Source organism: Perognathus longimembris, chromosome 15 (genome assembly GCF_023159225.1).
Source record: "Perognathus longimembris pacificus isolate PPM17 chromosome 15, ASM2315922v1, whole genome shotgun sequence".
Classification (NCBI taxonomy): domain Eukaryota; kingdom Metazoa; phylum Chordata; class Mammalia; order Rodentia; family Heteromyidae; genus Perognathus; species Perognathus longimembris.
Genome location: NC_063175.1, coordinates 22,929,117 through 22,946,579, shown reverse-complemented (window position 1 = coordinate 22,946,579; position 17,463 = coordinate 22,929,117). Strand labels below are relative to the sequence as shown.

Here is a 17,463-nt window from a genome sequence, read left to right as displayed (position 1 = left end):
AATACTTCCTGTGAAATGTTTCCATTTCCAAGTATCTGTGAGACATGTCTGGTTCTATTTAGGATTTCCTTCCTTCCTTCCTTCCTTCCTTCCTTCCTTCCTTCCTTCCTTCCTTCCTTCCTTCCTTCCTTCTTTCCTTTCATTCTTCCTTTCTATCCTTGGCCTTGTAACCTGGATCCTAATTCTTAAAAAGTATCTAGGTTGTAAGACCAAATCTTTTTCTTGCTGAAAAAAAGATAAGAGCAGGATTCTGCAGGCTCTCTTTGAACAAAGACCTAGAAAGGAAGAAATGATGAGGAGGGGGAGGTCAGAGCTAGAGCAGCAATCTGGGGAAATGTGTCTGTTAGTCTCTTTGGCTTTGCTGAGCACTGGGTCAAAGAACGGACTTACATAGTCCCCACCCACCCCCACCTAAAAGATACCTTGTGGAGGGGCTAGCAGAGAGAATGGAGGAGTGGGTCTGTTCAGATCCTTGATCAAGTAAACCTAAATGGTAGGTCCTTGGCTACACCTCATGTTAGGTTTTGTTTTCTTTTAATTTTGCCATTAAAAAATATGCGGTGAAACTCCTTCAATCTTTTTGCAATTCTGCATGGTTGAACATTTGAAATGAGTTTGTGTATCACCCTCAGGCTCTGATTCAGACTTGATTGGGGCAAAGCAGACTGCATGCGCTTATTTTTATCCACGTCATTTGGGACATTATGTCGCCAAAGGAATAAAAAAATATGCTGCTCGATTGCCAAATTATCACCTATCCTTTGATCAGACAGGGCGGGGATCTTCATCAACAAGTTGTGCGACCTTCTTTCCTGTAACAGCAACGTCAGGTCAACTTGAGAAAGTGAAGCGAGAGCCCTAAACACAAATAAAAAGAAACAACCAACAATCCTTATAATTATCATCATCTGCTGCTTTTCCCTCTTTTGGCAAAGAAACACTCCATCCATTTGCAGAAATCGCCCGCGGAAACGTTACATCAAAACTAATCACAACGATTAAAATCAGCTTTTCTGTGCAAGAGGAGGCTAAAAAGCAAGTTGGAGGTTGGAATGAGACTGTTTTTCCAACAAAAAAAAAATCTGGAAAAAATGCTCTATGTATATTTCTCTATACGTATGTGTAGAGCTTTATAATTTTTTGAAGGAGATCAATTGTCTGCCCTGTGATCAGTTAATTTGATTTAAGTTTTATTTTGGAGATTGATTTAGACTGGAGGTAGAGGCATGAGCTAATTGTATCCTGATCCTTGCCTTGAGGGGTTTCAAAGCCCTGGAGCAACTCTTCTCTGTATTTTGTTCTGTCTACCTTAGCCAAGCTATTGCATTTCTCTCTGGTGTGGCGAGCCGAGCAGATCGCTGGGAGAGAAATCGGAAAAGGGGGGAGAGGAAAAGGAAAAGGGGACTTGGAGAGAGACTTTGTGCTTCAATGTTTCAGGTAAGATCTGACGGTTTGGGTTTGTTATTATTTGCTAAGGAGGGTATGGCTGGGACTTTGGGCGCAACTCGCTTTTACGCATGTGCCAGGCATGGGGCGAGAGCGCGGCACACTCGCACACACACAGCCCGCCGCGGCGGGCGGCTTGGGGATCCGCTCGGACCGGCGGCGGGGCAGCGGCCGCCGCCTCCTCCGGGGCTGCTGCGGCCGGTTCGCAGCTTTCTTCCTCCAGTGGGAACGGACACGGCGGGGGCCAGGGGAACGGGCGCGACCGAACCGAGCTGTGGCCCGGAATCGCACCGCCCGCGCGCCGGGGGCCAGGCTTCCGGACCTCCAGGTCGGGCTCTGGATCTCGGAGCGGGATCCGATCTCCCGACCTCCCCCAAGCCGGTGCCCGCGTCGCCGGCCCGCTCGTTCGCTCGCTCGTCCGCTGCCCCGCGCGCCGGCGTCCCCGCAGCCGCTCCCCCGCCCTCCTGTCCCCTCCTCCCTCCTCCCCCGAGCCTCGCGCGTCCTTTCTTCCCCGGCGCAAAAGCTGAGCCCCGCACAGCAGTCCCGCACGCCAGCCGCGGGCCGATCCTCCCGAACCGGGGCCGGGCGCCGACCGAGGCCCGGGTGGGGCTGGGGGCCGCCGCCCCCTCCTCGCACGCGGCCTCCGCGGCGCCCCGGGTGAAAGACGCCATTGTGGCTGCCGAGGGCCCTGGGCCCCGGGGCGGTGTGCGCCCCCCTCTTCTGTTCCAGCGGATCTACGACGCGCCCCCTTTGTGAGCCCCGGCCGGTGCCTTGCGCAGCCTGCTGTCCGTCTCCGGCCGGGCTGATCCAGATCCGGTGCCTCCGCCCACCCGGGCTCCTTTAAAGCCCCCTCCACCCCCTCCCTTCCCACCCCCTCTTCCTCTGGGGTGCAAACATTTCTTTTATTTTTTAAAAAAAAGCTCTCCATCCTCTTCCTCCCCGCCTCCTCCTCTGATAAAGGATCGACACCGATCCCGATTAGAAGTCTCCTTGGGAGGCGGGGAAGGTGGGGGCGCCGGGGTGCCGGTGGGGAGGACGGGAGCGCGGCAGGTACTGGAAGCGGCTTTGCGGAGCCTGAGGCCTCCAGCCCCGAGCCCGCGTCCCTCCCTCCGCTTCTGGCGGCCAAGATTCCCTTAAAGGGACCTAGTTTCCCGGCCGCCTCGGGTCCACGCAGTTGGAACTGGCGCTCGGGGCGCAGAGGTGGGCGGGATGGGGAGGGGGGGAGGCTGCAGTCCGGCTCATTTCTAGCCCTTTTAATCCCACCCCTCCATCCTGCCGCCCCTCTTTATGGAAATGTGAAGTGGACTTCCTCTCTCGCTCCCCTCCCCCAAAGGGACCTGGTTGGAAAATAAGAGTCCGTGTCTCCTAGAAAGTGAACGGGGTGTGGGGGGAGGAGGGGACGCGTTAAGGTGAATTGACGCTAAAAGTAAGACGGAACCCGAAAACATCTAGCAGAAGCAAACCAGATCGGTGATGCGGGAATCCCCTACCTGCACGCGTGCCCTGCACAGCCCGGCGCGCAGCTTCCCAGCTGTAGTGGGTGGACAGTACCTGCCTTTGTGCTTTGGAACTCTTGCACTGTCCTGGATGTGATTTTCTCCTATTGTTTGTTTGAGGGGGATTTTTTTGGTCTTGACTGTGCTTTGGGGGTCGGCTGGCTGGGAGCCAAGTAAGTTAGCAAAGTTGCATTGGGGCCGGGGGCTTTGTACGTGGAGAACAGCGCGCGGGGACGGTCCAGAATCCTCGTGGCACTCGCCAAGAGGCGCGCCTCAGCAGGCAGAAGTAATCTCTTACAAATGCTGCATTACCTTTTAGGTCGTAGAACTGGCTGCTTTCAAGCAAATCCTTGACTATGGAAAGAGTGTGTGTGTGTGTGTGTGTGTGTGTGTGTCCTCTTGCTGGTACTGGGAGAGACGTAACAGTTTAACATACTCATTCTTTAAGAAACGTTTGCCTTCTGTTTTCAATCAACTAAGCTGGCAGCTAGAGATACAAGTTTATTTGAGAATACCCTCTGGGTACCAAGCATGCTTGGATTGTTTTAGCAAATTAAAAATGAGCAAAATGCTTTTACCTTCTCAGCAGTAGACTCCTTAAGAGACCTCCTGTTTTGTGTGTGTATGTGTGTGTGTGTGTGTGTGAAACATTTTCTGTGTATCTCAAATGTGTTTTTAATGTGGAAAGGAGAACATAAAGGATTTTTAAAGGCTGAGACCATACAATGATTCATTAAATCTGATTCTACATCAAGAAATTCACCTGCCTATGTGGGAAGCCATGGAAACTAATAGCTAGCCTACTTAGTGAATTTAAAATAGCATCGCATCCATTTGTTTCCAGGATAATGGGCAAGATGCCGATTTTATTCCTCCTGTTTCTGTGTAGCTGGCATTTGGCTTCTAATGGGGGGCTGGTGTTGGGGAGGCTGCACATTGGCTGAAAACGTTCCACTCGGGTGTCCCGCTGGTGCTGAATGCAAAGCATAGTTTGCAACCCGTAGGATGACAGTTGGAGAGAAATGTTTGCTAAGGAGGTTGCAGAGGTGATCATGGAACTTTCAAACTTTACATCACAGAGAAAAACTTCCTGGGTTAGGCTTCTGTGAATAAGAAGAAAGTCATGGATAAGTTGAATATGTTGTACACTTTCTAGGTCTAAATCTTTCCATGAATTGAGTGTGAATGATAGTTGGCCAAAAATCTCCCCACATAGTATGCAGAACATAGCTGCAGTGATTTTGCTGTATTAATTATGCCTGAAGCATGATAGAAAGTTCTCTAACACACACTAGAGGTCTCTCTTGTAGCTGCATGAGGTTTATGTTTGTAGTCTTTGGCCAGAGCGTGGGGTAGTAGGGCGCACCATAACGGCTTGGTTTGTATTAAGTAATTGTGATTTACTGACATATACCTTACTCCGAAGAGGAGAGGGGGCTATTTAGTAGCTATTACCTAGATTTTACTACCCAAGTACTGAGAAAGTAACCCCAGTAGGACTTCTATTAGAGAATAGAAGCATATTATTCAGTTTGGATTGATTAAAGTATTATGGGCTATCTGGCATGAAATTATTTATCCAAAGCAATTGAATTTTAAATGTAAGAGTAATTAGTAGAAGAGAGCAATCAGAGAACTTTCTGAAATTAAACTTTCATTTGGCTCTACATTTAGCTGTAACAATTGCTTGCACAAATGCATTCTTGTCTTTTTACAATTTTATTTTAGTTATATTTCTAGTATCTTTAAGTAGTTGTGCAAAGGGTTTCAATTCAACATGTCATTTTATGACAACTGCATCTTGATCAGTGTCACCTCCTTCATGTGTTCTGACCTTGATGTTTTTAAAATCAGAGCAATTGTTTCATACTTTTGAAATCTGGTATTTTCTGCTAAGATTGTTTCCCATCTACATTGCTTTTGAATCATTCAGAGGATAGTTGGGAGCCATTATTTCATCAAGTTTTTTTTAGTTGTTTATTAAACTGCATTTCTAAACCTTCTCTGGGACATTATTTACCATTTCCTAAGCAAATGGAGCATTTTATTTTCGCCATCCTTAACAGGAACCATCTTGGGAATAAAAATGAAATTTTTAGGAAGAAACGTGTGCTTATTTTGATAACTTACTCATGCAGAAGTAAAAACACTCAGTTTTCCTGGATATTGTAAGTTACTACCTGACTTCTCATTCATAAATACAGACTACATGTAAATAATGTTTTGCTTGTTGCCAAGTTTGACTTAACTATGGAAAAAGTAAAAATGGGAGATTATCTTTTATGAATAAGGAGCCTTTAAGCTGGATATGTTGTTTCATTAGCTCATTCATTCACTTAACAAATAGTTATGTGTGCCTGCTTTGTGGGAAACACCCTAAATGCAGTTGTGTGACAGTACAGGGACAAAAAGCATTTCAGTGTCCAGGTCTCCCTGAACTTACGACTAGAGACAGACATTACTTGAATACTTGAACAACTGATTAGTGCTTGGATGGGTAAGAAACACAAGGCTCTGGCAGCATCAACCAAAGGGGACTAAAATAACCAGAGGAAGTCCTACAAACTAAGATCTAACTGATGGAAAGGAAGAGGCAAGAAGAGAGAGAGAGAGAGAGAGAGAGAGAGAGAGAGAGAGAGCAGGCTGTAGAATTCATCGAGGTGAGAGGGGAAGATGAGGTGAAAGCAGCAGCAACATGGTAAGAATTGTACATGAAAAGAACAACTTCAAGTAGCTTACAGAAGAGCTTGAGAAGAACCCATGTGATCCATCGATTATAGATAGAGATAGATGTAGAGATCCAGCGATAGATAGGTGGATAGATGGATAGATAGATGATAGATAGACAGACAGACAGTGATAGATATGCCTTAGATGGCCTGTACAGTGGTCTAGACAAAAGCAGATAAGAGCTGGAATTAGTAGAGTAACAGAAGAAACATTGACACAAAGGTTTGTGATACCTTTAGAAATCTAGTTTACAGAATCTAGCAAAGGATTGACTAGGGGTGACCAAGAAGAGAGAAGTGTCAAGTGCATGCCTGGGCGTGGGACTGGAGTGGGCCCTGGAATTCTGAAGACCAGAAGGACGATGCACCTTTCACTTCAGCTCCAGCAGCCAGAGTGCAGTGCTAAGCCTCGTTTCCACCCAGTGTAACTGAATGCACAAAGGAAAGCCAAGCATCTGGTCTGGTCATTCTTCAATTGCTCCATTTGCTCCACAATTTGTGCGGAGCAAGAGCCTGCTGTGAATCGGGTACTTCTCTTCCAGGCCTCCCCATCCTGCCAGCAAAGACCCTCCTTGTTCTATGTCACCTGCACTGTGATGATCCACAAAGGCAACTCCAGCAAAGGTGCCATCCATCACTGAATGGCCTGTGTTTATTTAACCTACTGAGACAAAATCAAGTTTGTGCTTTCACATGAAATTAACTGTGTCAAGACTGTTCAAATGTTTACTGTAAAAGTCACTTCAATTGTATTTTTTAAAAGCCCACTCATATAGAAATGATAAAATTATTGCAAGTCACTCACTGAAAAAAAAAACAACTTTAGAAACTGTAACCATCATTAGGCCAATAGTCTTTGGCACATTTGTGCCTCAGTTGTGTCTCAATTTCGGATCTGTGACTTCCTGTTATCAGTGCAGTGTGAAAACACAGTGTTTTCACTGTGCACTGGAGCAGATGCCTGTGGGGGCTAATGACCATAAGCTACTCAGGAGGCTGAGATCTGACGATCACAGTTGGAAGCCAGTCAGAGAAGGAAAGTCTGAGACTCTCATCTCCAATTAACCACCAAAAAGCTAGTGCTAGCCTTGAGTACAAAATCTCAGGGACAGCGCCCTAGCACAGAGCTCAATTTCCAGAATGAGCAACAAGAACAAAAAAAGTGAGCACTGTTTTTGTTTTTGTTTGTTGGTAGTTTCACTGTTTTGGAGTTTGGGCTTTTGTGTGTGTGTGTGTGTGTGTGTGTGTGTGTGTGTGTGTGTGTGTGTGTATTCCTAATTGCTTATTCATTCTTTCTGTTCTAATTTCTCCAAAACTTTCCTCCTTGTGTCTGGCATCACAAACGTGCAGAACAATCAAGAAACAGGTTGCCCTTGTGTGTTATTCCCCATCAAAACAGCATTAGTTGATGAGCAGTTTTTAAGATAACTCAACATTAAGCATTCAGCTTCTCTGTCACCATCAAGACAGTAGGAGGAGAATCTCCATAAACAAAACCTGTCATAAATGCTTTAATAGTGTTTCCCCTTTCTGGTTATATACCTTCCAAGGAATCCTTCCTTATTTCTAGTAAACTCTTTGAAAACCCCTGTCTGGGAGAGAGTTTGATACACAAATTGGATTCTCTAGGTTATTTTCCTTGCTGCATGTGGGTGTTCCCAAGGGTGGCGCTCCATCATATCACTCAGGGATCTATTTCCTCTATTTAACATGAGAACAAAGCTGAGCACAGATGGATCATGTTAATGGGGAGACTGAGGTTGGAGAACTGTGGTTTGAGGCTAGGCCAGGCAGAAAAGTCCAAAAGACCCCTTCTCAATTGAGTGTGAATCCAGTGGCTCACCTGTTATCTCAGTGATTCAGGGGAGTCTAACATAAGTGGATCATGCCCAACGTTGCCCCTAGGTGAGAAGTCAAATCCTATCTCAAATATAGCCAGCAAAAATGAGAACCAGAGACATGGCTCAGTGGTAAAAGCACCTACCTAGCAAGCACAAGGCTGAGTTCAAACCCTAGTACTGCAAACAAACAACAACAACAAAAAATAGAAACAGTACCATCTCTCCCACCTTCCTTAGATGATTGCTGACATTAAAAATAAAAGTGTATGTGTCAAACTGATGAGTGAACAGAAAATATCCAACAGCCAAGGGGCAATGTCTCTGGAGGAGTCTCTCCAGTTCTGGCCCCTGCTGCTTTATTGCTCAGTGCCTCTGTCTATGGGGATCCTGTTGTATCTTGGCTACTTCTCAGTCCCAGCCATTGGTCATATAAGATTTAGGGAAATAAGTACCAGGGTATGGTCCACATTACCTCACTAATGCCCCCTACCATAATACTGTGAGGCTATATTACAGTGCATCATATGACAGGCAACTTAGGAAGCTAGGAGTCTTGCCTGAGGAGAACACTAAGAGAGAGCAGGAATCCTACCCCAGCAGCTGAATACCAAACCCTGCTGCCAGCCATCCACTGTCCCCATCCCCATTCCCTGCCCAGAGCATGCTATCTAACCACCTCTCCAGGCACTATGCAGTACATTCCTGCCCTGCCAGCAGCTCCACAGCCATTCTCTCCCCTCTTCCTGTCACTCTCCTGGAAACACCTGAGGTACTTCCTCCATCAGCTCTAGTACCTCCTCTTAGGTCAAGAGGAAAAGGGAAAAAACTCAGCATGGTTTGAGACCAGCTCTTGTTGAGCAAATGGTGCTTGAAGACGCTCTGTTACGCCCACCCAAATGCAGATTTGTTTTCTACCAAAAGAGAACTGACAGCAGTTCAGCTGGTGCTGGCTGACACTGTGGCTACAGTTAGGAAGAAGACTTATGAACAGAAGAGAGGGATAACTAGATAGATTTCAAATGCTCGCTAGAGAAAAGGCTATTCTCATGGATAAACCTTTCCCAAGCATCAGCCATTATCATCACTTACTGTTTGGGTAGCACTTTGACTTTGCTGGATATTTGTAGCTAATGGAACAGAAAATGTGTGTAAAACAAGACTGAGACTCTGTATCTGAAAAATAGAGAGAAATAAAAGGGCTACATTGGTACACAGTTCCCACAATTCTTTCCTAATCCTATTTTCTCCACTGTAAAGGAGATTGTAATCATTTCCCACATTGTAAATATGATGACAATATGAAGTAACTATACATGAGATGATAACAGTTTGAGGATCACTCTGAGAAATTAGTGGCATAAATATACCCACAAATAGTAAGCTCTCAGAAAATATCCTTACTTTTTATTATTTTTTTTTTTTGCTTAGCATGACTGCTGTTTGAATTCAGGATCGTGTACTTGCTAAAAGACACTCTACCACTTGAGTCAGGCCTCCAACCCTTTTTATTTTTTTTAGTTATTTTAAAAATAGAGTCTATCTTTACCCAGGCATGCCTCACAACTCAGTCTGCCTACCTATGCCTCTGCTCACTGGGTTTATGCCACATTCCCAGCTTCTCTATTTGGTCTTGTTAATTTGTTTCAGGGTTGGCTTCAAACTGTGACCCTCCTGATCTCCACCTCCCAAGAATCTGGGATTACAGGTGTGTACCACCATGTCTTCCCTTAATAAAACATTAAGAGTACAGAAAGTGCTTATTCATCTTTGCCTCCTCAGTTAATTAACACAGTGCCTGACACACAGCATAAATGCTCAAAAAACAATTGTTGAATATTTGACTAAATGGTCAATTTCACTTCCCTGTGAGAAGTTCCAATTTCTGCCACATGTCCTGGCCTGATGTTTAGGGCTGGTTTTTTTCCTAACCAATTAGATCAGTCAGTTGAGAAGAGACCAGATTTGATCTTAGCACTACAATGCTAAACACAATATTGTTTCAAAGGCATTCTCAGGTTTCCTTTTTGATTGCTCACAGAAATCTCTTCCTACGCACAGTTGTCATGAGATCTCTAAAGTCTGAGACACATAGAACTGATGCCAGGAAAGCTTGTGAATACACCCCTAAGTTCTGAACCCATAGTAGCAATCAATACAAGTTTGCTTTTTCCACAGCTACTACGTGTGGAAACTGCTGTGATGCCCATTCCACCCAGCAGATGGCAGCTGCACACACACAGAGGAGGAAATGAGAACGTGGTCTTTCCCAGCCTCTGGCCTTTCTCTTAGTTGCTGGCATTGTCCCACAGACAAATGAAAAACCAGGCAGAGCCAGCTTTCAAACCTTACCTGGGCTCCTTCACAGACACAACTGGGGCTCACCAGGAGCAGCTGGAAAGGCCAATTCCTCAGCGTCCCATGGAACTCTTCTCTACCAGGGAGGGGAGAAAAAGCAAGCACCTTTGTATCAGCTAGCCACAGGGAATGCTCATAAAGATAACTCAGTTGTTGTTAGGAGTCATGAAACAGAACAATCTCGAAATGCTATTAAAAAGTAGACCATTTCTGCAACTACGCAAGACCCTTTCTTGCTAAACACTTATATTTTTTTTGTCTTGTTGATTGGTTTTTGTGCTAGTACTGGGGCTTGAACTCAAGGCCTTGAGTTCATGCTTAGCTTTTTCACTCAAGGCTAGTGCTCTATCAATTGAACCACACTTCCACATTTGGCTTTTTGCTGGTTAATTGAAGCAAGAGTCTCTTGGATTTGATTTGTCTACCTGTACTAGATTCAAACCTTGATCCTCAGATCTTAGCCTCCTGAGTAGCTAGGCTTTCAAGCATGAGCCATGGGCATCTTGCTTAAAAACTTGGTTTCTAAGCCCACTGACCACTCTATGGCTCTAAGCGTTGACTTCTTTATCTGTAGAATGGGAAAATGAAATCACTTCGGAGATGGTTGTCAGAATTAAAAAATCTAACACCTATGCAATAACTGTGCATGTCTGAATGAATCCTTTTCCTCTCAGTGTTTATTTGTTTTGGTGGCACTGGGAATTGAACTCAAGGCCTCATATTTGCAAGGCAGGTAAACTCTACCACTTGTGCCACCACTCCAGGGATGGTTTTCAAGGTCTTTGTATAATATTATCTTTCTACAAACAAATCTATCAGCCCAGAAGAAAGTGTAGTAGGTATTCCCATCTTTCAGACAAGAAGACTGAGACACAGGGAGATGACAAAACTCCCAGGGGCCATGTACTGGTGAGTGATAGAGGCCAGATGTGGAGGGAGCAGTCAAGCTTCAAAGTCAGCTCTGAACCCCTAGGTTGGACTGAATCATACTAATAAGAAGGATCATATTGGGGCTGGGAATATGGCCTAGTGGCAAGAGTGCTTGCCTTGTATACATGAGGCCCTGGGTTCGATTCCTCAGCACCACATATACAGAAAATGGCCAGAAGGGGCACTGTGGCTCAAGTGGCAGAGTGCTAGCCTTGAGCAAAAAAGAAGCCAGGGACAGTGCTCAGGCCCTGAGTTCATGGCCTAGGACTGGCCAAAAAAAAAAAAAAAAAAAAAAAAAAAAAAAAGACGGATCATATTAATAGTTAATCATTGCAAAGCACTTTCCATATGTTAATTTCTCTAATCCTTTTGGCCACTTTATACAATATAGGAAAAGTATTTCTGCCCATGTGACAGAAACACAATCAAAAGAAGTACCAACACTTTTGAACATAGGAAAATAAAATTAATGGTGAGATTGCCAAATATCATGAGGCTAAGATGTGGGAGCCTTGGTGGCTGCCAAAGTGGTGGACAAGAGAAATCAGCAATGCAGGGACATGGGACTTAGGTTCTCCTAGACTATAGTCAGTTCTATGAACCATTTTCTTAACTTTCTACTCTGTACAATTTTCATCAAGGGCCTTAGATAAACCCTTACAGCTGTTTTGAGAAATGATGAATGGCCTGCAAAGATTTAGAATGGTTTGCCTCCTGAGAGCCAGAATGATGTTGGTGCCTTATTAAATAGAGTAGCCTTCTCTTTACACATGACGGCCAGCTAGCAAAACAGCTCTTTGCCTGTGAGTTCTGGGAACTCACAACAATGACAGAAAGTCATTTGCCATACTGAATAAATTCAACTCCTCCTTGGTCAAAAAAATACCTCTTCCACTTCTGGGATGGATGGCAGGTTTTAGGATCTTGAGTCTAATAGCGCTGGAGTCTGTTATCTGTGGTATGCCCAAATAAGGTTTGTTAGGACAGAGCCATCTCTGAATAAGGGCCAAATTTTCCAAAGTAAACCTTTTTCGGAAGTTAAAAATGTTGCATTTCCAAGATCCACAGTATGGGAGAAATACGTCATTCAAAGGTTGCATATGTCATGCTACCTGCAGAAGATGTGCAGGTGGTTTACTATAGGAAAGACAGAGGCTGGCCTAATTTGTGTCCAGTGCACCCAACCCTATGGAATATAGTAGCCACAGGAGTTATGGCCACTGGAGTCATGGGGAGCCTGCCAGACATGTATATGTTTGGGAGATGAGGTGTAGGCCTGAGAAAATGAGAAAGAATGGAAATTCTACAGATTTTCACCAGAAGCAATCAGACACTTCTTATCATTTATTCTGCCAACTAATCCTTTTGTGTTTATGCAAATCATGCACCAGGCTTTTCTTTTGTTGCTAATATGTCTTTCTATCGAACTGTATTAGAAACCAAGGTTTCAAGCTAATACTCAAATCATTTAAAAAGCTCAGTCATTTAGCTTTGCATAATTTACAGGGATCTTTCTCCCCTCTGCTCCATGCCCCCCCCCCCCGCCATTAAATATATTCTGAGACAAAATCCCTGTCAGATTGTAGACTTAAGATCAGATTTTAGTTTTAAAAATATGCACCTAGATTCCTTTTTTTTTAAAATGCAGTTGAAGTGTTCTCTGTAGCTGAGTTATTTCTGACAGCTCTTTTGCAAACTATAAATGCCTGGTAAGAACATGTCCAAATTATTCTGCTAAGGAGTAAGTTAGATGCAATTTTTAACACATGAGAAATTATACCTGATAAATTTCTGTATTAACTCAATACCCTTTTACTCTAGAATTGCGTGAATAATTATTTGCACATAATTATTTTTTCACATCAGTTTTTAAATATGAAAGTATAAAGCCACACATGTAATATAGGCATTTGGGGTGAGTTTTTCTTCATCCAGGAGCTGATTGTATAACTCACAAATAAACTCTCTTCTCTCTTTTAATTGCTGTCTATCTTTCAGCCTCTTAGTTACTTTTTGGAACCTCAGAGGATGGAGAAAGGAAATAAATTTCAAATACATATTCTTCTTTCTTTCTCAGTTCTTCCCAACAACAACTTGAAAAATAGAGAGGGGGCAGGGATGAGCTCTTCATTCCTGCTCATAACATGCACATAGTATGACTAATATAAAAGGAGTAGTTAACCCAAATGCACTTTTTTTCTTTTTCTTTTTTGTGCCAGTCCTGGGACTTGAACTCGGGTTCTTGGCACGGCCCCTGAGCTTCTTTTGCTCAAGGCTAGAGCTCTACCACTTGAATCACTGCATCAATTCTACTTTTTCTGTTTAGGTGGTACTGAGGAATTAAACTCAAAGCTTCATGCATGTTAGGCATGCTTTCTACCACTAACCCACATTCCCAGCCCCCCAAATCATTTTTTATAACATGTTGGTGGGCATCCAGGATGCTAGTATTAAGATGTGCAACTCAGCAATTAGTACCTCACTGTTGGATTCTTCTTTTACTTCTTCTTCATTCATCTGATAGGACTTCAACATGATCATGAATGACCCAACCCCTAAAGAAATAATCTTTTCCAAACAGGAATATGAATCCATCTCTCAAAAGTATTTTCTATCCAATAGTTCTCAAAACAGATTCCTAAGCCAAGTGCTGGTATCTCCCACCAGAATGTCTTGCTATTCAGGAAGTTGCAATCGGAAGACCAAGGTTCAAAGCTAGCCTGAGTAAAAGAATTCTCAGACTTCATCTCCAATTAAGTAGCAGTAAGCCAAGCTAGAGGCATGGCTCAAGTGTTAGAACTCTGGCTAAGCAAGTGAGCAGAGCAAGGCTGAATCCCTAGGTTCAAACCTTGGTGCTGGCAAAAACAAAACCAGATTCCTGGCTCCAGTGACTGAGTTTCCAATATGGTAGGCCTGAAGAGCTACCTGAACATTTGCATCTTGAACAAGTTCCAACTGGATGGTCACATGGCAGTTCCTGGACCTCATATTCAGAACCTCTGTTTTAGGGGAACAGTAACCCCTAGAGATGCTCCTGCAAGGAAATATTTTTAAAGAAATGATTCATCAAGTGGATTTGAGAAATGCTGTACTCTCTTGGCATTTCTAAAAAGGATTTTAAGGGTTTATAGGAATCTTGTAATATGGGAAATCATTTTTCTAACTTGCATTTTCTAGATGTCTTCCACACCAGAGCCCTCTATTCTGTCAGTAGCAATGGACTCCAGGATTTGCTCTTCCTCACCCATTAGGTGAGGCTGATGATGATCTCTGCCATTGTGCCTCTGTGAATGGTAGTTCTACTTCAATTGGCCACCCACTGTCATGAATTACAGTGTGACAGTCCCATCACTCAGCATGGCTCTGCCTCATCAGCCTCCCACTCCAGTGTTCTTTTTGTGACCATATTATATTATCCTCCCACTTATTCCTACAAAAGATGCTTATTGACCGCAGAGCCATCTGTGGCTCCTTCTTCACCACCTCTTCTCTCACCTCCTCTGTGCTTCTTCCTTGACACTGCTCCCAATCCGATTCAGCCTGGCTTCTCATTTATTCTCTGTTGTTTCTTCATGATCCTGGCCTCTTTGTCTTTCCTAGTTTGTTAGAGTTCATCCCTTTCTTCACTTTTGATTCAAGGACAATGGTAGATTGTCACTTAATTCTTGTACTTAGTGCCATTAGAAAACTATTTAGCCAGTATTTACATGGCTTTTACTGTGGTGGCCCTAAGGCTTTGAAATAGAGTGCTAGCTGAGCACTGGAGGCTTATGTCTGTAATCCTAGCTCCTCAGGAGACAGAGATCTGAGGATGGAGGTTCAAAGTCAGCTTGGGCAGAGAAGTTTGTGAGACTCTTATCTCCAACCAAGAAGCTGGAAATGGAGCTGTTGCTCAAGTGGTAGAGTATGAGCCATGAGCAAAAAAAGCTAAGAGACATGCACAGGCCCTGATTTCAAGTCCTAGTATCAACACACACACACACACACACATACACACACACACACACACATGAAATATAGTTCTGAATAAGGCAAAAAGATCCAGTCTTATGGACTTTACATGCTTAAATTGGTCAAATAAGAATTTAATTAGAAGTGATTCTAGGCACTAGGCAAAAAGATTGAAACAGATAGTTAGGCAAGACCTTCATGAAGAGGTGGTGAAGAGGTGGCATTTAAATCAAAGTCAAGATGGGCATCATGGGAGTTCTACCATGACCGGTTCCTCAGTATCGCTTGGCAACTACCATTTAATGTATACAATTCTTCACAAAACTCATTCGGAATCATTTTGTTCTTCTCAAATTCTAAACTCATGCCTCCATAAACTTTCTCCTGACTTATTCAGAAGAGGTTTATACTATAGTCATCCAAACTCCCCTCTATGCTTCTACTAGTCTTCTCCTCCTCCTTTCTTGCTGTTTCCTCATACTGTGTGATCTTCCTCTTTCAGTTAGCCTCTGCCCTTAGCCTACAGTCATTTGCAAAACAAGCCATCTGTCTGTGCCTGCATCTGCTCCCATTCATATTTTGAAACCTTAAACTCCAATGTGATTTTGATACTGGTTTGTGCACTGTGTAAACAGTCACAGCCCTTTTAGCTCCACAACAATCACTAGTGACCCAAAGAAGAGGGAATGCAAAGAATCTTATTCAAGAAAGGAAAGATGTATCTCCATTGAAGGCTGCTGCTGACTATGTCCCCAAGTGACTCAGTCTGGGGATTTTATTATACCCTGGGCTATGCTCTGATTGGCCACACTCTATGCAAATTCGGCATAGGACAAGTAGTCAACCAAAGAAGATCTATGAGGTAATAGCTTTGGATGTATACATAGTTATACATTAGTTTTTATGATTATTAGGTGTTTGGGATGCTAACTTCTCATTAGTCAAGCCTTGTGATATTCTGATTGGTTGTTAAACTATCTGTAATTCCCAATCAGGGCCATCCTCTGAGTTCCCACCTCCAGGGTCCTGGAAATGCTAACAGGACCTGAGTATGCAGAACTGGCAGAGACTAGGAAGGGTAGAGGCAGGACCTGCACCTTCCTGCTGGGATTATCTTTCAAACCATCTTGTGTTTTTGCCAGTCTGGTCTCTGCTAGCCAAGGCAGCCATGCCTTCCACTAAAAGATGCTCTCCAAGGACCCTGGTCTAACCTGCTGTACTTTTTAACCTTTAAACTAAATCTGCCCATTCAACTGTATTTGGAGCTGGGGCCTTTCCAGTTGTGGTGAAAGGTAAATGGTAAGATTGGCATCCTTAGGAGAACAGACACCAGAAAGCTTTTTCCTGTGCTTGTGTGTAGTGAGTCCGTGTGACTATACATCAAGAAAGCAGCCCAGTCAGTCTACATGCCAGGTGAGAACTCTCACCAGGAATGGAATCAGCCAGCTCTTCTCCTGATTTCAAACTTCCCATCTTCTGAAAATCATGAGAAATAAATCCTGTTGTTTAAGCTACTTGGTCTAAAGGTATTTTGTTACGGCACCTAATGTGCCTACATACTTCAACTCAAAACAGAAAATCTCTGACACTTTCTTCCTCTTCCCTTGACAGCTCTCACCTTCCCTCCTTGCCCTCCTTCCCACAAATTGTACATTTCACGTCATCTCTGATTCCAGGGTATAATCTTGTGCCACTTCAGAGTAGAACAGCATAGCAAGTTATGCGATGGGACCTATTCAAAAGGCTTTCTTTTCAAATCTCTTGGGATTGGAACTTCTGCAGCCTTCTTTTCAATATTTCATGCCACTTAGCTGATCTTAAACACCAAATTTGGTCTCCTTTTCACTAAATCCAGCCTTGGTAAGGCTGGCTTCTTTATTTCCTTAAGTGAATGTATGTTTTTCCTAAGCAAATTTGGAGAAATATGGAATAATTACTGCTCTGTTTTATATTTTTCAGCATCAATACTATTCGTTTTCTGTTAGTTCACATCTAAAATTATAATAGCCCTAAGCAAGATTGGAAATTTAATAATCAATCATGGAAGATGATTTATTGTTTTGAAAGAAAATTTCCCTCCTAAACTGTTTCCTCTTCTCTCCTCGCTTCTCCTCTCCTCTCCTTTTCTCTTTTCTTATCCTTCCCTCACTGTGCTTTTCTTTCGTGTGTGTGTGTGTATGTGTGTGTGTGTGTGTGTGTGTGTGTGTGTATCTTCGCGAGGACAGGGGATCAAAATCAATACTTTGTTCCTGCTAGATAAGCACTTGCTACCACTAAGTTATGTCCTCCTTTTTTGTCTTTTATTTACTTACTTATTAAGTGGGGCTTGAATTCAGGGCCTGGGTGCTCACTATTGCTGAACTTCAGTGCTCAAGGCTAGTGGTCTTACCACTTGAGCCACATCTTTACTTCCAGCTTTATTGGTGGCTAGTTAAAAGATAAGAGTCTCATAGACTTTTCTGTCCAGGCTGGCTTTGAAACTCATCCTCAGATGTCAGCTAGAATTACAGGTATGAGCTACCACCAATTATCCTCCTCCTCCTCCTCCTCCTTCACCTTTTTTCTTTCTTTCTTTCTTTTTTTTTTTTTTTTGTTTTGGCCAGTCATGGGGCTTGAACTCAGGGCACTGTCTCTGAGCCTCTTTGTGCTCAACGCTAGCACTCTCTACAACTTGAGCAACAGTGCCACTTCCTACTTTTTCTGTGTAGTTTATTG

At 43.6% G+C, this 17,463-nt stretch overlaps 1 protein-coding gene across 1 annotated transcript in view; it reads left to right on the top strand.

Annotated features, from left to right (window-relative positions):
• The first annotated feature begins 1,305 nt into the window (after positions 1–1,305).
• Positions 1,306–17,463, top strand: part of Kctd1 (potassium channel tetramerization domain containing 1) — a 188,165-nt gene continuing 172,007 nt past the window's right edge. The window contains exon 1 of the mRNA XM_048363555.1: positions 1,306–1,437. Coding sequence (XP_048219512.1) covers positions 1,429–1,437 — 9 coding nt within the window. The 5' untranslated portion in view covers positions 1,306–1,428. The remainder of the gene's footprint in view (positions 1,438–17,463) is intronic.